The sequence below is a fragment of the Callorhinchus milii genome, unplaced genomic scaffold (genome assembly GCF_018977255.1).
Source record: "Callorhinchus milii isolate IMCB2004 unplaced genomic scaffold, IMCB_Cmil_1.0 Scaffold3, whole genome shotgun sequence".
NCBI lineage: Eukaryota > Metazoa > Chordata > Chondrichthyes > Chimaeriformes > Callorhinchidae > Callorhinchus > Callorhinchus milii.
The window spans coordinates 86209566-86230988 of NW_024704744.1; the positions used below are offsets into that span (position 1 = coordinate 86209566).

General features: G+C 41.0%; 2 protein-coding genes across 3 annotated transcripts; one reads left to right on the forward strand and one right to left on the reverse strand.

The window, feature by feature from the left end:
* Positions 1-231: 231 nt before the first annotated feature.
* On the reverse strand, positions 232-7805 carry si:ch211-51e12.7 (uncharacterized protein LOC336335 homolog). Of its 2 annotated transcripts, none has more exons than XM_042333332.1 (6): positions 7759-7805; positions 4942-4982; positions 3515-3691; positions 2664-2819; positions 1145-1276; positions 232-866 (listed from the first exon to the last, which is right to left on the reverse strand). In XM_042333332.1, exons 2-6 carry the CDS (start codon positions 4980-4982, stop codon positions 782-784), a joined length of 591 nt encoding a protein of 196 aa, XP_042189266.1. In that variant the 5' UTR covers positions 7759-7805; the 3' UTR covers positions 232-781. The 2 variants fall into 2 exon arrangements, with proteins under 2 accessions (XP_042189266.1, XP_042189267.1); XM_042333333.1 differs by lacking the exon at positions 7759-7805 and adding an exon at positions 4287-4450 and having other exon boundaries at positions 4942-4962.
* A 432-nt stretch (positions 7806-8237) lies between these two features.
* utp25 (UTP25 small subunit processor component) lies at positions 8238-20366 on the forward strand. The gene is made up of 12 exons (XM_007892472.2): positions 8238-8391; positions 10125-10161; positions 10674-10902; positions 11132-11347; positions 13115-13203; positions 13834-14241; positions 14766-14979; positions 16436-16638; positions 17294-17476; positions 18299-18411; positions 19109-19354; positions 20048-20366. The coding sequence occupies exons 1-12, from the start codon at positions 8285-8287 to the stop codon at positions 20292-20294; spliced, it is 2292 nt and encodes a 763-aa protein (XP_007890663.1). The 5' UTR covers positions 8238-8284; the 3' UTR covers positions 20295-20366.
* Positions 20367-21423: the final 1057 nt, after the last annotated feature.

Here is a 21423-nt window from a genome sequence, read left to right on the forward strand (position 1 = left end):
CAATTATTTAATAATTACATAATCAAAGGGTCAAACTGCATCAAGGTATATAAATCTTTGGGGAAAATAATGAAATTTAAAACCCTCTGAAATTCACAATTTTTTTAAATAATTTTTTTTATTTCCTCAGGAGTTTTTCATTATGCTCTTTCTGGTTCAGAAAGCAACATTCCACATTTACTTCAGTTACATTATTTAGTGTATCTGTAACAATTCAAAACGTAACAGAGTGATTTTGTTTCCACATATGGAGTCATCAATTCATTAACTACTTTCACTTTACATTGTTACTTCTCGAGTCAGTATTTCCAAATTTTAAAAAAAAACACTTCACTCTTATAAAATAAGGAGGCACAGGCAATATTTCTCACGACAAAACAATGACTAAAACAATCACAGCTACCTAAATTAAAATAGCTGCACAAAAAGTATTTTCGAACTTCATAAAAGTATACTGAATGCTTCTTTACAAAGATAAATGCTTGACCTTGACAGTCACATCTAGACATAAAACTGGCTATTTAATCGTTGAAGATTTGTGGGTGCACGAGACACCAAAAGGAGTTCATACAGTTTTATGTAAAACAACTCTTCAAAAGTCCAAGGAGTCACAGAAATATAGATTTGTATGGCTTATGCCACCTGGTGCATGAGGGCTGCTGCAAATATTGTTGACAAGTCTCAACTAAGTTTCTTTGCCAGCTTTACTTTTTTGTGTTTCTAGTCCGGCCATCTCAAACATTTTGTGTGTGCCCCACTATACAATTTAACAGTAAGTGGCTTAAAAGCGTCTGCCACCTGGGGGTCCAGGCCATCTCTGGCCCCGTACAGGTGGTGGCGGTGGCACACCAGGTCCATTGGGAAAGCTGTGTAAAAGGATAAAATCACAATTTTTTTTGGTTTTATATTGAACTTTTCTTAATAAAGCGATTATGGTTAGTTATTTAAAAAAAAAGCTAAGTTATACTACATTTAATTATTTTACACTATAGCCATTTGAAATAGTCTGGACATGCATTTTTTATATAGGCTTCCAAAAATATATACATTATTCAAAAATTACAAAAAAAAATCAGTTTAGAGAAAGAAGAATTTACTGCTTTTTGGGGGAAAATTATCCACATGGAGCCTGAGGTTCACTTACCCTCTTGGGGATCGGAAATCCCCTCTTGGGCCCGATCGCATGCCTCTGCTCCGAGGAAAGGGGTGTCTTCCTCTGAAACCCATTGTTCCTGGGGGAGGAGGTGGTGGTGGTAGCGGTGGACCACCCCTGAATCTGTAAGGTAATTCAATGAAATTAATGAAGAAACCAAATGCCTAATAATGGAGGAAGGGGGAGACAGATGATAATGTATTCTGGGCAACGTTTTGTCGCATTGGAAGGGCATTTTTCAAAGGTCTATATTTTCCTTAAGGATTAAGGTACTGTGGTATTTTATAGTAGTCAATATCCTTATCAAGTACAAACAAACTAAGTTCTTTGAGTTGCTACTGCCATCTCAAAAGACAACAACTCTTTATGGAATCCATACTGACAAGTGTTAGCTTAATGGTTCACCATATCTAAGAACATTGCACTCTAGTTGTAGAATGATGGAAATGTTAATAAGATGCAATTTGTAACCTCCACTCTATCTTTCAAATTTGTAATTGATGCTTCTGCATGAAGTCAAATTCCCTGAATACAATGCAGTGAGGCTTTGGATTTAAGATAAATTCAGTTGGTTCACCTTTGGAGAAGGCAGGTTTATAATTAAACTGCTCATTTCTTGGAGGAACAAATTTTAAAATAATTTTTCTCCATTTCCACTCATCTGTAGAACTGTAAACTGAGAACAAGTAGGATTCTCGCCCCCTCACTAGGTATGGGAGTTTTGGTTGTTAGATATCAAACAGATGTTTTAAGGCAAACATCTTGCTGATTTTAATTGAACAAATAGAATTAGAACTTTGCCCTGGAAAGGTTCAGTTTGACAGCTTGCCGATTGAAAAATATCAGTTAAGAGTGTGTTACCATTAATAGTAATACATCTGCATACTGCCTCGAAAAGCTGAAAGCCAACTCAAGCTGAAAATGTTTATTCAACAGTGTTATCACAGTAGTAGTAAATTTCAACTCTTGTGAAATTCCATCATTCCTGGAATATGTTCAACATCTGATTGACTTGGACTGCAGTTCAATGTTACTTGGCAGTAAGAAAAAATCTTCAATCCTGCTTCTTATTTCTTAATTTATGCCAAGGGTGTGATGATGAAAAGAGGTTCCTTTGGCAACACAATGAGCTATAAATTTGGCTCTTAATAAGGTTGTGTGTTCAACATTTGTTCTACCACCTTTTTGAAATCTAAAATCACATCTAAAAAGGACTTTCTATTGCCTCTCCTTGAAGAGTCTTTGAAATCCAAGTTTTTGAGATTGATTTATGTTGACTAGCATGATATTATGAAGAAAAATAAGGCTCATTAAGAAATATAAGCCAAAAATATAAACACACAAAAAATATTAGATAATTTCTACCAGCTTTAAAATTTCTTTCCAACAATGCAGTCTTTTCTGAGGCTTGCCAAATATGTTGCAAAAATACCAACTTAGTTCTCAAGAGATTAACTGACTTGAGTCATTACAAATTGAACAGTTTCTTAAATTTAACATGTCTTCTTACCTTGGTGGAGGAGGGAAGGGAAAATCTTCTCGCCCACTAAAATGACACTCTATCTCTCCTCTTATTAGTGGCCCATGGCCTGGTGGACCATCTCTACCCCCTCTTGGACCACGGTGATCTGGATATGGATGTATTCTAGCATTTCCGATGCCACTTCTAGAATAGAGAAAAGCATTCTAATTCACAGGTAAAACAGCATTCTACAATATAGAACATGTTCAGCCACGATTAGGAAGGTCAAAACATGTCAAATTCAAGCCTCCTGCATACTGAAATTTCAAATATGATCAAGACAATATTGACAGCACTGAGACAATCAGGATGGTGAATAGTAAAATATTTTGCAATTTCAGGTTCACCCTACCCCTAAAGTCTCATTAACTAAGTGCCAACTATATTGCAGAAATACCAACTTAGTTCTCAGGAGATTAACTGACTTGAGAATGTGATTAACTAACACAGTGTGATATTGAGCTATGCAAACTAGGAAGGCCTTATGTACACAAGGAAGGTTTAAGGTTTGAGCCCTGAATGAATTCTTCATTCTCCGATAGGACCTGGCAATTGGGTATCTGATTGACTTCTGCATGCTTAGGCTAACTAACACAGGTGAACACGATTACCACTATTCAGGGCTAAGTGCTGCAAGAGCACGTGTCAAGACATCAGTACGGAAAAGGTCAGGTTTCATTCCACATGGAACCACTTCTTCCTAAAATTTACTGCCCTGATTCAGTTGCAATCATTATGTGAATAGGGTTACAGAAGCAGCTGACCCTGGAATTGCAATCCAATTTGAACCACTGCCTCAGGTGATAAGTGATAAGGAGCAAAGACTGGAGGAAAAATACCTTACAGGTCCATATCCATTAGCAGCTGCTTGTCCTTGCCCATCTCTACCAAGTGGTCCTCCTCTTCCCGGTGGCCCACATCTAACAGGCAGACTATGGTCCTTCAGTGCTCCAAAATCACCTCTGCCTCCTCTTGCCATTCGCCAACTTCTTCCTCTTAGTTTATCCCCACGACTCCTGTTCAAAACAGTAGGATTACAGTTTAAATCTCTTCACTGCAATGCATACAACCTTTTGTGCAACCCACCAATAGCTAATATACAATATAAAGCATCTTTGCTTGTTAACTACAACCGGAAACTCAATTCATTCCAATACAACTAACAAAAGAAAATTAACAAGTAAGTCAAAATGAAGATAGATCAGAGATTGGAAAACAGGCTATTATTTTAGAAATTTTATTTAAATTTTATAGTATACATTTTTCAATAAAATTAATAACAGATGAAATACTGCGCTGAAAGACGCAGCCAAATAAGTAGTTTTCAAAAATATAAAAAGGACCACAGATTATGTTCCTTTGTTTTTTGTAAAACGCTGTAGTATTATTTGAGGTAACTTTTCAACTGTAGTGTATTCTAAATTGAGACTACTTTATATTTTCATGATTAGATGTGTCAGTATCATTTTCTATGTCCACATTTCCCAGGAACTGAAACCGGGGTGATTGAAAAATGTCTAAGGGATAAGACTAAGTGATCCTTCAATGTGTAAGTCACCATGCAATAAAGAGAAAAAATACAGATTGTTGAGCACTATGTATGGGACTCACTGTGGATATGGTAAAGACCTCAAACTTCAATCTCTGGGAAAAATCCATACAGACCAAAAGTGCAAACAAAAACATGCTGCTGGTCAGAAGCGATGCCCTGAACATGCCAGCCAATGCACCTGGAGATAACTGGCAGATCCTTGCTGGTCAGAGTGTTGTTGCTTCTAGAATTGGAAGAATACCCACATCAAGAGGTAATAATAACCAATTCAAGAATAAACAGTGCCACTTTGTTTTTATTGCTGTATGCTGGGTGTTATTTGTAATTGAAGTCCAAATGACTTAGAAGGCCTTACATATTCTCAAATGGGAATGTGTATGTAATGGACACTTCCAAGCGATTACAAGACAGGAAACTGATTTCAACGGTTACAAAGAACACCTTAAGATGAACTTAAGGTAATCAGTGAGTTCTGTGCCTTTCATACACAATGAATGCCACATTGAATGGTTATCAACCAAACTGACCAATTTTAAGCTCGATTTCAAGCAAGTTGATTAATTTCTGGTGAATAACATTAGGTACATTGTTATTAGGTACATTTACAATAAAATAAATGACTAATACAATTTCCAAATTTTATATGAACCTTACCTATTTCACCAACCCACCTTTTTATCCACAAAAAAAGCAAAATTACCCACAAGAGCTTACCTCCATTTATCACCTCCACCAATTTCTTGATCTAAATACATCTGCAAAGCAATTTTTAAAAAAAAAAGTTATCTCGCCCACTGGAACCTTTCAAACCATTTCACCCTCTCCATCCCAAATCTTACTCTCAAGAGCTGCGTAAGTGCTGTTGAAACAAAATCAGTAGTAAAAATGAAAATGTAGCAGAACTGGCCGTCAACAATTTGGAAATTTGAATCAGAGATCATCAGGGTGGCTGGTGTGAGAAATGTAAGAGGTGCACTTCTGAATATGGCATAAATGCAGATAATTGAATGATAAGTCATCCTTGATTTTAGTATATTGCCTACAATGTCAAGAATTTCTAAGCATTTCAAAGTTTCTGTAAAGTATTTTAACTAATTGTGGCAAATAGAGTAGAAATACAGCCCCCATAGCCCATTTTGGGCTCCTAGTTGACAACGTGAACTTCACACAGCTTTGAGGTGTCCTCCCAACTGGAGTCTATTATATAATGGTAAATTATTGTTTTTGTGGTTGGTCAAGCATAAATCACATCTATTATGCTTTTAGCAAATGAAATTAGGCAAATGAAAGGCTTATGGATCACAAAACTTGTGTGGTTTTCTGCCAGAGGTACATCAGGCCATCTATGTACCTCCAGATTTGGTGAGATAAATTACAAATTGAAATTATGAGTGATCTTTGCACTTTCAAGCTGGAGACATACCTCCACATGACCCATTGATGGCCACACTTTTAATTTAAAAATAAAATCTGGGAAAGGATACACGTGCATTAGCGAGCCTGTTTGGAAAGTGAGTAGGTAAAAGGTGGTGATTGGAGGGCAATTCAGATAAAACGGAAAGAATAAGCAGTAGCAAGGGCGGAGGGAAGGGAATAGATTGACAAGATGGAGGTTTGAGGGAAAGAGAAAGATAATAAGGAAAGCGAATAAAAGCTAGAATAGTATTTAAAATGATTTAACCTAACATCCAACAGATAAAATATTCTGCACCATTAAAGGTTATGTAGAACTACAGAAATGTACAGCTCTGAAGGCCATTTAGCGTATCGTCTCCCTGTGCTGGCTCTTTTAAGAGCAACCTTTCAGTCCCATTTAATAATAATGCTTGCATTTGAAACAGTGCCTTATCATGTCTTCGAGACGTCTCAAACGCTTCACAGAATATACTGTTAAGTGAATTGACTGCATATGTTGTGGGCAAAACGTTTGGGGGATGGAGAAAGGGCATTTACCTGCCCTTTCCCGATTCCCCTGTAGTTTACTCCTTTTTTAGGGATTTATCGAGTTCCCTCTTGAAAGCTGATATAGATTCAGTCTTAAGTACCGCTTTATTCATAGTTTGTTTAGAAAAAAAGGAAAGCCCCCTCAACACACATCCATCCCCAGGCCCTCCCACCACTTAAAGAAAAGCAATAGCAGGAGAGGGGCGGGGAGGGCAGGAGAGGGGCGGGGCGGGCAGGAGAGGGGCGGGGCGGGCAGGAGAGGGGCGGGGCGGGCAGGAGAGGGGCGGGGCGGGCAGGAGAGGGGCGGGGCGGGCAGGAGAGGGGCGGGGAGGGCAGGAGAGGGGCGGGGCGGGCAGGAGAGTGGGGGGCAGGAGAGGGGCGGGGAGGGCAGGAGAGGGGCGGGGCGGGCAGGAGATGGGGGGGGCAGGAGAGGGGCGGGCAGGAGAGGGGGGGCAGGAGAGGGGCGGGGTGGGCAGGAGAGGGGCGGGCAGGAGAGTGGGGGGCAGGAGAGGGGCGGGGAGGGCAGGAGAGGGGCGGGGCGGGCAGGAGAGTGGGGGGCAGGAGAGGGGCGGGGAGGGCAGGAGAGGGGAGGGGCGGGGAGGGCAGGAGAGGGGCGGGGAGGGCAGGAGAGGGGAGGGGCGGGGAGGGCAGGAGAGGGGCGGGGCGGGCAGGAGAGGGGCGGGGCGGCAGGAGGGGCGGGGAGGGCAGGAGAGGGCGGGGCGGGCAGGAGCGGGGGGGCAGGAGAGGGGCGGGGAGGGCAGGAGAGGGGCGGGGCGGGCAGGAGAGGGGCGGGGCGGGGCGGGCAGGAGATGGGGGGGGCAGGAGAGGGGGGGGCAGGAGAGGGGGGGCAGGAGAGGGGGGGGCAGGAGAGGGGCGGGGCGGGCAGGAGAGGGGCGGGGCGGGCAGGAGAGGGGCGGGGCGGGCAGGAGAGGGGCGGGGCGGGCAGGAGAGGGGCGGGGCGGGGGAGGCGGGGCGGGCAGGAGAGGGGCGGGGCGGGCAGGAGAGGGGCGGGGCGGGGGGGGCGGGGCGGGCAGGAGAGGGGCGGGGCGGGGGGGGCGGGGGCGGGCGGGGGGGCGGGGCGGGCAGGAGAGGGGCGGGGCGGGCAGGAGAGGGGCGGGGCGGGCAGGAGAGGGGCGGGGCGGGCAGGAGAGGGGCGGGGCGGGGGGGGCGGGCGGGAGGGGGGGGGGGGGGGGGCGGGCGGGAGGGCGGGGCGGGCAGGAGAGGGGCGGGGCGGGCAGGAGGGGGGGGGGGGGGGGGGGGGCGGGGCGGGCAGGAGAGGGGCGGGGCGGGCAGGAGAGGGGCGGGGCGGGCAGGAGAGGGGCGGGGCGGGGGGGGCGGGCAGGAGAGGGGCGGGGCGGGGGGGGGCGGGGCGGGCAGGAGAGGGGCGGGGCGGGCAGGAGAGGGGCGGGGCGGGCAGGAGAGGGGCGGGGCGGGGGGGGGCGGGGCGGGCAGGAGAGGGGCGGGGCGGGCAGGAGAGGGGGGGGCGGGGCGGGGCGGGCAGGAGAGGGGCGGGGCGGAGGAGCGGGGAGGGGAAGGCTCGGACAGCAACAACTACACAATGACAAACGTGCTGAGGGTTATACTTGCCTCCGTGGTCAAACCGGGAATTTAAAGCAAAAGCACAGAGTTTTATTATTATATATATATATATTATAAATTGTGTTATCTTCTATATTTTTTAAAAAATGGTTGTTCATTCGAGGCGGGTGTACGGTTCCATATACCGTTTTTTTAAAAAAAAATCTCCAGAACTAAAGCTCGAGCGCCGCCCGCGCCGCACCGCAAAATGGCGCCTGCGCGGCGCGGGCCCGGGCTCTGTGCCCCAAACAGACTTGACGGTGCCCCTCACTCAGGCGGAATCTGATTGGCCTGGGGAGGGCGGGCTCGGCTCTTGATTGGGTGATCGTCACGTCACTCCCGCCTCTGAATGGGCGTGGGGGAGGGAGGGGCGAAGCGCTCGCCACCAGTACGTCAGGTTGAGCGACGATCCAATCACCAAAGGATGATGTCGGGGCCGCGCAATCGGATTGGAGGAAATCAAAGTCGCGGGGAGTGATCGCAGCTGCACGTGGGGGGGTCCAGAGAGAGAGAGAGAGAGAGAGGGAGAGCGGCCATGGGGAAGAGGAAAGCCGTCGGCACGGCTCGGGCCGCCAGCAGCTTAAGCACGAAACAGAGGAAACACCTGAAGGAGTTCGGGGAAGAGCATCCCTTTCACGACAAGTGAGCGTTGGGGTTTGTTGACTCGCTGGGGAGTCGTGGGGAGGTAGGCCCGAGGCGGCTGGGATACCCGGGCCCTGTCCCCACACACCCACCGCGTGAGATGTCAGCAGGGAATTACCATTAATACTAACTGTGAGGAAGGCGTCTCAAAACGTTACACAGGGTTCACTGTGATAATAATCCTTGCATTTGATACAGCGCCGTATCACGTCTTCGAGACAACACCAACAACAAGATACCATTTATAGAGAGTGCCTTTCACGTCGGGAGGACGTCCCAAGGCGCTGGACAGTTGGGTCAGGACCCAACGTCTCAAAGCGCTCCGCAGACTATACTGTAAAGTGAATTCACTCTATATTTTGTGGGCGAAACGCAGCACCAGTTGCGCACAGCAGTTGCCGGGCACAGTATGTTCTGTGAAACACTTCGAGACGTCTCAAAAGGCAAGGATTATTATTATAGTGACTATGTTTTATTTCACTTAACTCACATGGCGTTAAGGTTCCTGCATTTGATGGAACATGTACAGTGTGAAAACTTCAGGATTATTTTTCTGTGTATTCACTGTATTTGTGGATGAACTCCGGAGCTAATTTGCATGCAGCAATGTCCCACAAACGGCCATGACTCGAAAGACCCAATTTATTGGAAGGAACTTTTGGTCAGGACACCGGGAGAAACTCGCTTCTCTTTTTGCTCTGTGACCTGCTATCCCCATATCAACCTGTCTGCTCCCTCCGCTCAGCAGGCTCTGGCCTGCTCCACATCCCCTGCCCGCCCCACCATCGGCGGTCGGGCCTTCTGCCTCTGCTCCCACCCTTTGGAATGCCATCCCACATTCCCTTTATCTCATTCCATCTCTTGCCTCCTTCAAGGTACGTCTCAAGAAACGCCCCCCTCCTCGACTGCGCTTTTGGCTGCCTTCCCTGCCCTGATCCCAACCCACCTCCCCCCCAGCTTGGGTCCAAATCCCTGACAGTCCAGCGCCTTGGGACATCTTCCTGACGTGAAAGGTGCTTTACAAATGTAATATTGTATTGTACTCGTGTTCAGCAGTGACAGCATCCTATCCATAGAAGCACTCCACCTCACCGAGCCAATATGGAATTTTTGTTTGACCCTAAACTTTCCTTTAAAAATCACATCCTGCCATGACCCATTCAGCCTTCCCCTCCATGACATTACCTGCCTTTACCACTATGTCTCTCCTCAGGCTGCTGAGCCCCTCATTCATACTTTAATCAGGCCCATCTCACCTATTCTAACTGATCACTGGGCTTCCATGCCTACTGGGCTTCCCAACTCTTCCCTCCACAAGCTGCAGATGATATAGAACTCTGAAAATCGTTTCCTCTCCCACACTCACCCCCATCCTCACCTGGCTCAGCTCTACTGAACTGGAGCTGGGAATGCTTAAAGCAAGGGAATTGAGTATGTCCAGGCTGAAATGTCATAATGGTGTTGCTCTTACATTTGTCAATTTATTTAGAATTAACTTTTCTAATAAAAGAAAATAAATGTATCAAGATCCACACATTTAAAATGAGCAGTAGTCTTTTAGCACAACACTTCTAATGTGAGATTTGATAGCTATTATATTGACAGCATTTAAAAAAAATTTTATGTTAGCTTATAGAAATTGAATTCAGAATAGCAAAGGATGATCTAAATTGTTTTAGTCTGGTCACTGCCAATAACTAGTGATTTGTAATAATTGAACATTGTTTTTGCAGGGTATCTGAAAAACAGTCATCTCAGATTGTTGAATTGGTGAGTAGTTAATTTATAGCACAGAAGAAGGCCATATTGTTTATTGTGTCTCTGTTGGCTCTTTGAAAGAGCAATCCATTCAGTCACATTTGCCTGAAAATATATAGATATCTAACAAACTTCCTCTTGAAAGCTAATATAGATTCTGCTTCAAACCACCACATCAGGCCTGCTAACTTCATATCAGGATAAGTATTCTGGAAGGATGAGATCAAATGGACCAAAGGGCCTTTTTATCCAAACGTCATTTGTGATCTTTTATGATTGTTTAGAGAGAATTGTATGATCATATCTCAAATGTGTTTACTTCTGTTCATATGTTGTATTTCATACCACCATTTTCCCCCTGTTGCATCACGGGGAAAGAATCTAGACTCCACTCCGAACTTTCCCAATGTCACAGTCAAGGTCAAATCAAAGCTCCTCCTTTGCGGAGTCCATTGATGTCAGTTGAATGTTTGATTATTTTGTATTGTTAGCACTTCTGAGTGAGCATTGTGTTTAATCTCTAGATAGATAGCTCAGAGCAATCCAGTTCTGAAAGTGATGCAGAGACTGAACAGGAGCCTTTGTCTGCATACCAGCACCTTGTGTCCACCTTAAACAATTATGCAGATGAAGGAGAGGAAGAGGAGGATGATGGTGAGAAAGAAGACGACGAGAGTGAAGAAAGTGAAGTCGATGAGGATGAGGAAGATCAGGGGGATGATAATGAGAGTGAAGATGAGCAAGATGAAGAAGGTATTTCTTGGGAATTGTTATAAGCTGGATACTTAATGGTAGGGCGGGGTAAGAAATTCTATAGCAGTAACAAATTCTGTTCAAAAATGCTTTTCATCTCAAAAAATTTTATATTCTGAATGTTGGCATTTGACTTGCCCACTGTGACTGATTAAATTTTGTTTGCTTATTCCAAATATTTTCTTATAATATGACTATTTGATTGAAACTTTTTTTAAAACACCAATAGATCCAGTCATTGATACTGAAAATACAAGCAGTGTTGTACAGAAAGAATCCGAGGAGGGTGAACTACTAAATACTGAAGCTAAAAACATAAGTGATTTGGAAGTTGATTTCACTGACGCGACAAATGAAACCAAATTCAGTTTGGAAACTAATTTTGTTGATGTAGAAACAGATGAAAGTGAAGATGAGATGGTTTCTCCTCTGAATAGTTCTGAAGGTGAGTTTTGTAGATCAGGCAACGTTGGTAAATGTGCAGTTCTATTTTGTGGATATATTTCGGGGATATGATAGAACTTGTACTGATTTGCTTATTAAAAAGTACTTTTTTTAAAAAAAAACGTGATAAATTGGAGCACCATGGAAAATAATAATAATAATCCTTACATTTGATATAGCACCTTATCACGTCTTTTAATGGATAAGTGCCCCCAGAAAAGCGATCCGCCAATCAACTAACAACTGGGTTCCTACTTGCTGCTACGTAAACAGAGGTGTGTGGAGAAAGGAAACATGCCCAATGTTTTGCCCTGGTGGGAATCGAATCCAGGTTGTCTCACTTGCAAGGCGAGTGCTTTGACCACTAAGCTACAGGAATCTCAGTTGGAATAGTGCCAAATGCAAGCCAATTGCTTAACCAGAATCGAGAGTGAAAAATTTTGAGTCAAAGTTACCTAGTGAATTTAATTTTAACTTGGTTTGTGGCAAAGAGAACTATATATAAATGCTGGCAGCAAAAAAAATAAAGGTGTGTTTTTTCTGGGAGAGCGGATTTTTGTTTCTGATCTGTACATTTTGAGTGAATAATAATATGAACTTAAAATCCATCAGAGTTGGTTGTTTGTCAATAGCCTTTACATAAAACCTTGTTCAAAATCAGTCTCAAGACTTATCTCTGACTGCTTTTATTCATCTATCCCCCTCCCCAGCCCCTCAGCTCTCAACCCCAGCTGGCCAAGCCAGTATTGGTAAATGCCTTGAGACGTATTTCAATTATACCCTTAATACATCAAAACCCATACTGTTACAGTTAAAAACACTAAAGCTGTAGTAATATTGTTTTCTTAAGAGTGCTATACTGATTGTTGGCTTCAGAGTCTGGTTAAAGGGACAACTGGTTAAGGTTACAGCTTTACTGCTTACAGTAAATCATTGTTAATCAGGCTTAACAGACATCAACAATGCGATGTTATCCAATATGTTTGTCATTCCTAAACAGGTATTGCTGTTATTTCTAAGTATCTAAGCTGTTTAAAAATATTGCATTGCTCCAGTTAACTTGGTGTTTCTGTAATTTGAAAAGGTTAAGTAAGTACTCAACGACTAAGATTGGCAGTGGATGCTTATAGCTTTGCTGAATGAAATAAACCTTTATTTTTCCAATGTCAAAGATCTGAACGGGATTCAGTGGGGGGAGGGAACCAGAGAATTAAGAAGTTATTTCTACAAAGCAATAATAACTCTTTCTGCCAAATGTGGAGCCCTGTAGCTTAGTGGTTAGAGCGCTTTCCTCACAAGCGAGAGGACCTGCGTTTCATTCCCAGTAGGGCGAAAGTTTTCTTACTCCTCACGCCTCTGTTTACCTAGTGGTAAATAGGAACCCGGTTGTTTGTCGATTGGCGGATTGCTTTTCAGGGGGTAATCCTTCAAAAAAAAAATAATACTTTGGTCACTCAATCCACAATTGTTTGTGAGGCACTGCTGTGTGCAATTGGTGCCCACAAAATATACAGTGAATTCACTTTACGGTATATTCTGTGAAGCCCTTTGAGACGTCTAGAAGACGTAATAAGGTGCTATATCAAATGCAAGGATTATTATTAAATGTTACTAATGTTGTTTTAATAACTAGTCTTTAGTTTATTAGTTGGGCAATTCATATGTATATTGCTGAACATTGTGAATCCACGTACTCTGAACATGAAGGACCTTTGAGTATGATTTGTCCATCTGATTAATCAAGATTAAAAAAAACTTTTGTTTTCAGACCAATTTAAGCAACATGTGGACACAGAACTAGAAGAATCTGATGTAACAACTATAAATACAAAAAACAAAAGTATAGTGCAATTAAAGGTAATGGTTGGGATGTGAATTTCAAGTAATTTTATACTTGTGTCATATTGCATATTTTTGGAAATATTGTATACATTTATTGCCTTTTTCTATTTTGAATACATTTTTCAATTCAAAAAAGTGATGAACCACTTTTGATTTAAAGATTGTAGTCATAGACTGTAAGCTTCCCCATTATGGGCTTTGGTAATGTTTCAAAATTATACTAGAAGAAAAATATCTCATTGTTGCGATGCATCCCATTGACTGAAATCAGCACAAGTTGTTTGCATTTTGTCCCCTCCCCCCCCATGAGTTGGTTGGTTACTCATGCAGGGTGAGATCGAGTCAGTAATCCTTAACAATGAATGAAATAAACCTTTATGTTTCCAATGTCAAAGATATCTGAGCAGGGCAATTTACTAGCAGATTTCAACACATATGCATATTCTGCATAATTGGACTGAAGATTTTGTGTTGAAACTTGCTAGTAATAAAAGTCTGATGGCATGTTTGGGAAAGCTTTCCACTGTCAGACTGGGCACAAATTTAGCACTAAATTACTTTGTGTAGGAATTCTGTTTTAATATTCATAAAAGTGCATTTTTTTTAGTTCAAATCTTTTCTCCTGCTGTTCTTGTCTCTTACTAGTGGACAACACTTGGGCAACTAGTATGTTCCAGCTCATTACCAAAATTCACTCCCATTGGAGTTTTGAAGGGTAGCGATTTGAGAAATCTCCACTTTCATAAGCCTCTAGAAACAACATGGCCAAAAGTGAATGGTCCACTCCTTTCAAAAGATCAGCTGAGTCACCAACAATTCTTCACTCCATTACAAAAAGAACTCTTCAGTATAATAAATAGTTACAAGGATGTGTACTATGCAGAAAGGACAGCAGCCGGAAATGGGGAGGAAGTTCGCCATACCTATTGCTTACATGCAATAAATCATGTACTGAAGGCAAATTCACGGGTCCTCAGCAATAATTCCAAGTGCCAAGATCAGAAGGCAGATGTTAATGTTGATTTCAGAGATCAAGGACTTACAAGACCCAAGGTAAGGAACATTTGAAAGTAATGCCAAAATGTGTGAAATGGTAAAAATATTAAACATCTGTATTTTTAAAATATGTATCGCATTTTGATCCTTTTTCATAAATGTATGCTGTGGCACATTGAAATAATTGTTCATCTGGAGTGGTGGTGCAGGGTATTGGACTAAGGTGTCGGGTTAATACTAAGATGAAGATTTACCTGTTGTAGTTTTCTCAATTCTCTTGGAAAGGTCAATCAAAGGTTGGTTGTGTGTTATAGTAGGGGGTGAAGGGGGAGGAAATTTGTTGACATTGCAGCTGCTGTCTATATTCCAGAGGCCCAGGACAATCAGTTGTCATCTTAGATGGAGATTTGAGCATAACAGATTCTTTTAAATTGAGTATTCACGTTAAATTTCATTTGTTTATTTAAATTTTGTTTTTAAAGATTTTGAGATCATAATCTCATCAGTTTATCTTGCCTGTTAATAGACCGTGTTCATTTTTTTAAAACATTGTAAATAAATGGTGTTCCCATGACCAACAGGTACTTATTGTGGTGCCATTTAGAGAGTCTGCTTTAAGAGTGGTGCATTCCTTAATCAATCTGCTCGAAGTGAAAGACAAGCTGGAAGTCAGTAACAAGAAGAGATTTAAGGATGAATTTGGTTTTAATCCAGAAGACATACCACCAAATCTAAAACGGCCTGAAGATTATGAAGCTATGTTTGCTGGCAATATCGATGATCATTTTCGAATTGGTAACTTATCTGTATTGGTACTTCTTGGCTGTTTGTGGGATATTTCTATGTGCATATGGGCTGCTGGATTTGTCTACAAAATAGTCAGAGCACTTTACGGTATATCCTGTGAAGCACTTTGAAATATCCCCCTGACGTGAATGCTGTATCAAATTCAATGATGATGATTATTATTATTGTGTATGGCTACCTGTGTACAAAGACAGGAAGTTTCTTTTTTGCTGATCGGACAACTCACTGAGAAGGAAACAACAACTTGCATTTATATAGCACGCTTCACACGGGGTAGCCTCTCAGAGCACTCTGAGTGAAACAAATGATCTCCTCTATTAGAAGTGTGAGTTGGAGTCTGTTTTGCTAATGGTTAATGGTAAATTAATGGTAAAAGCACAAGTTGTGAATTTATCGATCTAACTTGTTAATCCTTATGTCATCTTGTACATTTTCAAAGAAAGATTGAATGAAATTTTATTCACTGCAAAATGTTTTTTTATGTAACTGTCTCCAGTAGGGCAAATTAATGTACATGTTTTTGCTTATAATAATATTTGAAATAGTCTCATTAGTCTCTCATTTGGAGTCCTGTAGCTCAGTAGTTTGAGCGCTCACCTCACAAGCAAGAGACCTGGGTTCAATTCCCAGCAGGAGAAATGTTGGGTAGGTTTCCCTACTCCACATGCTTTACTTTACCACGCAGTAAGTAGGAACCCGGTTGTTAGTCGATTGGTGGATCGCTTTTCCGGGGGTAATAATACCAAAAAAAATTAATAAATTGGTTACTCAATTCACGACTGTTTGTGGGACACTGTTGTGCGCAATTGGTTTCCATGTTTCGTCCATGAAATATAAAGTCAATTCATTTTACAGTAATTGTAAATTAAATTGTAAAAATAAGTCTGTGAAGCACTTTGAGACGACTCGAATACGTGATAAAGCTCTATATCAAATGCAAGGATTATTATTATCACGTCACTGCCTGAAAGTTATTTGCAGAGTTTACTGTGTAGTGATTGTAATTGTGTTTCTTAACATAAGGATGTCTCTTCAATTGATTTTCTGTCCTTCATGCTTCAATCACTAATTTTGGGGCAGGCGCAAGCTGAGTGTGTCTGTCCAATACGTAATTCTCCTTGCTCACATTATTTTTCCAAAGAATGTCTTATCACAAGACTGTTGTAACTGAACACCAATTCTGCCCCTAATTGGTATCTATTTACCCGTCTAACAGGATAACTAATAGCTTGAAGGAGCAGAGTCCATGTTTTTCCTGTTCCTAAATCAAGCAACGTTATGACAATTTATAAATTATCATTGCTACTGTAGGTAACCATGGAGTAGGTTGGCAAACTGATACAGACCATGTGTTGTCCCTGGATGTGTTTACTGTCTGAGGAGTAGCTTGCTCCTAATACTCTGCTTTGGAAAAGATAACTTGTGTTGTTTTGTTCTTGTTTAGGTGTGTCCATCCTAAGGAAGAGTGTGAGGCTGTATGCTCCATTTTACTCCTCTGACATCATTGTTGCTTCACCTCTGGGTCTGAGAACAATTATCAAGGCTGAGGGTGACAAGAAAAGGGATTTTGATTTCCTATCTTCCATTGAAATGTTAATTATTGACCAAGCAGATGTTTACCTTATGCAAAACTGGGAACATATAATGGTAAGGAAATTAAAATGTTCATGTTTAGCAGTTTGTACACCAGAACTTGAATGTGGGTTTTAGTAAATGGAAGAAGTACGAATTCTAAAGTTTAGTCCTAAATACAAACCCTTTGATAACTGGTATTTATTAAGATATTGGTGAGGAATTAGCAAGCCGTATGTGTTACCTCAGTGGTGTGCTACCACAAAATGTGATTCCCGAAAGCAGCTAATAAAACTGTTATTAAATACAAATGTACAGTCAATTCACTTTTAGTATATTCTGTGAAGCTCTTGAGATGACTAGAAGACGTGAAAAGCGCTATATCAAATGCAAGGATTATTATTTATTATTTTAAGATTGGTAAAATTAAAAATGAGGCTGAAGTTAAGAATTGTTTAACATTGCACATTTGAAAACGCTAAGAAAAAAAACTTCAGTCTAGGCCCAGAAGGAAATTCTCCTTAAAATGTTAGTTTTAAACATTCCTCATAAAATGAGAAGTATAAATTAGACTTATGTCGCCATGGTAATTTACCTCAGCAAGCAAAGTCGCTTCAGAAACTTTGAACAGCTTGTGCAAGTAAATCTTCACTGAATTTCTTCTTTTTAAATAGCATAAACATGGGTAATTTTTATGGCATCCTGTACTAACTGCATCATTTTTTTGCAGCTCTTAATGAAACATCTTAACCTTCAGCCCCGCGAATCGCATGGGGTTGATTTTTCTCGGGTGAGAATGTGGTGTCTGAACAATTGGTCCAAGTATTACAGACAGACTCTGATCTTCAGTGCGGTCCAGGATCCACAAATAAATGCCATTCACAATAAGCATTGCTTCAATTACAGAGGACAGGTCAGTTTACTGCAAAAATGTATGCAAAGCTAATGTGGATTTCAAAGATTACAATGTAATATTCCAAATCTGATTTGTTCATTGCCCTATATAGAATAGGAAATCTGATTGAAAGCTAGTTCAATATACAACTGTTTCAAACTGTAAAGACCTTGTGTCACCTGTCTAGTCTGAGTTGGGCTGCACCAATACTTTCAGCTAGAGAAATAATCCACTTGTGTATCTTGAACAGAAGGTAAATTAATCAATTAATCTGTCTCTCTGCTTGGATGCTTGCGTTGCACTTAATAAATTGTGCCGTAACAAATGCATTTTGTTTCCATAAATGGTTCTTGAACAAAAATTGTGAAAAGGGTCATTTCATTTTATATTGATTTTTTTTCATGTGAACTATGATTTTAGCTTTTGATTTTTTTTCCCCAGCTCCTTTTTTTTAAAAAAGGCATCTCCTAGACGTGTGTCGTGTTACTTTCCAGTCAAGAAGATGGACCAATAGCTTGATCAATGTTTATCTTAACTAGTCTTGTTAGCAGCAGGCATGTGAGAGGTAGATGCCTGATCTAATGTGGTCTCTGATTTCATTGTTTGCAGTGAGGTGCTCTTAGCCTTTGCTCATTGCCTGCACACAATTGTTTGCCTCTGATTAGGATGTGGTGGTTAGGGAACTGAAGAAAAAAAATGCATTCATGTTTCGTGACCCAGCACATCAGAACATTTATACATTGTGCCACTACAGTACAGTGCTAAGTTTTAAACAACATTATTAATCTAAATTTCACAGGTTCAGCAGGAAATAAGTTCAAAAATGTTTCCCTCCTTTAGGTGGCAGTAAGGAACATGTCTCAAACTGGTTCAATTTGTCAAGCTGTAGTGCAGTTACCACATGTTTTCCAACGAGTGGAAGTCTCCAGCTTCACCGACTTGCCTGATACCAGGTAATCCACCATGTCAAATTCTTTAACATTGTCATTCAAATTTGAGTTTTGCTCATCAAAGTGGGTACGTCAGGACATCGAGTTCAATGGGATTCTATTTTAAGTACCTTGTCCTAGAACTGGACCTAAACTGATTTCATGCAGACCATTGCAGCCAGCAGAGAGTCTGTCATCCAATTGAACTTGATTCTAACACAGAGGTTAAGAAGACAATGTACAGGTGTTACTTATTAATCTGTCTTTTTTTTGGCCAGCTGAGTGTCTTGACACATGCGGAAGCCCATCACACATGCGGAAGCCCAAACCAAACTTGAGAATTCCTGCATCCCACCTACATAGGGAAATCCCAGAGATAGATTGTTGGAATGGGATGTTAGAAATGTTATTTGCAACTCCGTGAAATTTATCAAACTCAAAATTGAACAAAATATTTATGATCCTTTATTGACATTGAAATGTAATTATGTGCCTCTAACTTTAGAGGCTGCATTTTTTCAGTGGAATGAGTTTTTATTGTATCATTTATATTTTGATTGGTTTACCATTGTTTGATAAATTTGACTTTTGTCTTTTTTGACCTGCGGTTCTTGCTTCCCATTTTCATTTGAATCTAGTGTATGAATGGATGTATACTTGGCATTTGCAATCTGAGCTATTTAATGTATGTATTATGATGTCTGCTTCTTTTTCCCAAAAGGTTTCAGTTCTTCGTCAACAAGATTTTGCCTCAGTATAGAGAAGCAGTGATGTCCCACACATTAATCTATATTCCTGTGTATTTTGACTATGTGCGACTGCGAAATTACTTTACCCATGAAGAAATCAATTTCGCTCATATTTGTGAGTACAGCAAGAAAGGTGCAGTTAATCGAGCTAGAGACCACTTCCTCAAGGGAGAGAAACCTTTTGTCCTCTTCACTGAGCGCTTCCACTTTTACAAAAGGTAAGATGACTCACTGTAGCAAACTTGTGAAGTTTTGGGTACTCAATTTTTATTATAATTTCAATCTGTATCCCCAGCTAATATTGAAAGTATTTTGTAGTTTCCTTGTGTAAAATCAAGAATTCAATTTTATTATTGAATTTTTTTGTTGACACTTCATGTTTGCACACAATTTGTTTTTTAACTGATGCTGACCACTAAAGATTTTAAACTGTAGTCCCAAAGGCTGGAATGTGTCCGTATTGAAGGCTAGAATTTGCTGATCTTGTTTCTCTTAAAATTTGTGATCAAACCTAGGGCAAGAATTGAGAAAAGATAATCAAATTAAACAGTCGATTGTCGTGTGCAATATCGATTACCTGGAGCATCCAGGTCTATTTTAAACAAAGCTTAAAATTGGGAACAGTTAACAGTACTTGTCGCAAGTGTTCTTATCCATGACCACTACTTACAGATTTTTAAAAGTTTTTAGAGAGGTTAGGGTTGAATAGGAAGGAGGTATGTCAGTATTTACTTCCTTACTTTTGGGACAAGGATGCATTAAGTAGCAGAATTATTTCTCAGAGGATGGAGTGGGTGAGGTGAAGTCTGTGATTTGGGTAGGTTTTATGTATTTTATGTTAAACGATTCTTTATAAGCCAGGTGGTCACTTGTATTTTTCTGGTTTAGAGTTTGATTTTTTTTTAAAATAGGTATACAATAAGGGGCATCAGGCATCTCATTTTCTATGAGCTTCCCACATATCCACAATTCTACAGTGAAGTTTGCAACATGCTGAAGGCAGAAAATAGTGGTGATGAAGCTGCGTGGACTTGTACTGTTCTGTATTCAAAGTATGATGCTCAGAAGTTGACTTCAGTGGTCGGAGTAGAACGGGCTGCCCAGATGCTTCAGTCAAAAAAAAATGTCCATTTGTTTGTAACCGGAGAAAACATGTAATAGAAGCTGCAGATGTTTGCAGTATCTAAAGAATTCTGGACAGTTGTGAAATAAATGCCACTTTAGACCGAATGTTTATAAATATCTTCAAACCAGCAGATGATCCTTCCATTTTATTGTAAAATATAATTATATTTTTAACATTTTTTTTCTCTCCTTTTGTACCCATTATGGGTGTGATTTGATGGCAGTTCGACCATTATGTGGGTATTGCATAGAATGAATGTTATCCTCTGAGGTCAGTATTGCAGCAATAAAGAATCCTCTCACAAGAGAAATCGGGGGGTGTTTTTTTACTGTCATTTCTGTTTTAGTAGCTGGTTACATCACACCTATCTCGGACAGAAAATGAAATGCGATACAGAAGAACAAAAGAGAGATCAGAATGAAACCTACATTTGTATTTCTAATTTGTGAGGCAGAGTAATAGACTCGTTTCTACATTTAATTTTGTCCCAACTGCAGTCTGTTGCCTGTTTGGTATAATTTAATAAAACAAGTGACGAGAATAATCCTTGCATTTGATATAGCACCTTAGCACGTCGATTTCTCAAAACACTTTATTGTAAGTGTATAGGGGAGTGGAGTACATTGAATTGGGGAACAAGATAAACCCTGCATTTTTTTTAGATACCTGCATTGTATGCTTTGTACCATGAACAATTTTCTGAAGTTCTTTGGAGATTATTGTAGCTGTGCTGACATCTGCGCCTTCAGTTAGGTTCTTGGCTTTGTAAGTGTACTTTACTACCCAGCATGCTGAGGCCAGTGGAGTAACAGTGCCCTCCAGGGGGTGAGAGAGTTTGTTCAGAATGACATCAGTCAATACAGTATCTGCAGTCAAACAAACTTATTACACAATTAATTTAACTGGTTTTCCTCAAGCATCAGAACAGCCAGGTAACATTTCTTGCATTTGATATAGTGCCTTATCACCTTGTCAAAATGTTGCAAAACTTTCATCCAGAAAATTTAGTCAATTCACTTTATGTCCCGTGAAGCGCTTTGAGATGGCTCAAGTACGTGATAAGGTGCTCTATCAAATGTAATATGATAAAACACTTCCCAAAATTTTACTGCAAAGTGTACTGACTGTATTTGTAGGTGAATATTCAATGTTCCCAAAAAT

Coding starts and splice junctions, on each gene's coding strand:
- si:ch211-51e12.7 (XM_042333332.1), bottom strand. CDS start 4,982: ATGTATTTAGATCAAGAAATTGGTGGAGGTGATAAATGGAG. Junction 1,277..2,663: donor CCCTTCCCTCCTCCACCAAG/GTAAGAAGACAT, acceptor ATTACCTTACAG/ATTCAGGGGTGGTCCACCGC. Junction 867..1,144: donor GATTTCCGATCCCCAAGAGG/GTAAGTGAACCT, acceptor CCTTTTACACAG/CTTTCCCAATGGACCTGGTG.
- utp25 (XM_007892472.2), top strand. CDS start 8,285: ATGGGGAAGAGGAAAGCCGTCGGCACGGCTCGGGCCGCCAGCAGCTTA. Junction 13,204..13,833: donor AAAGTATAGTGCAATTAAAG/GTAATGGTTGGG, acceptor GTCTCTTACTAG/TGGACAACACTTGGGCAACT. Junction 16,639..17,293: donor AAAACTGGGAACATATAATG/GTAAGGAAATTA, acceptor ATTTTTTTGCAG/CTCTTAATGAAACATCTTAA.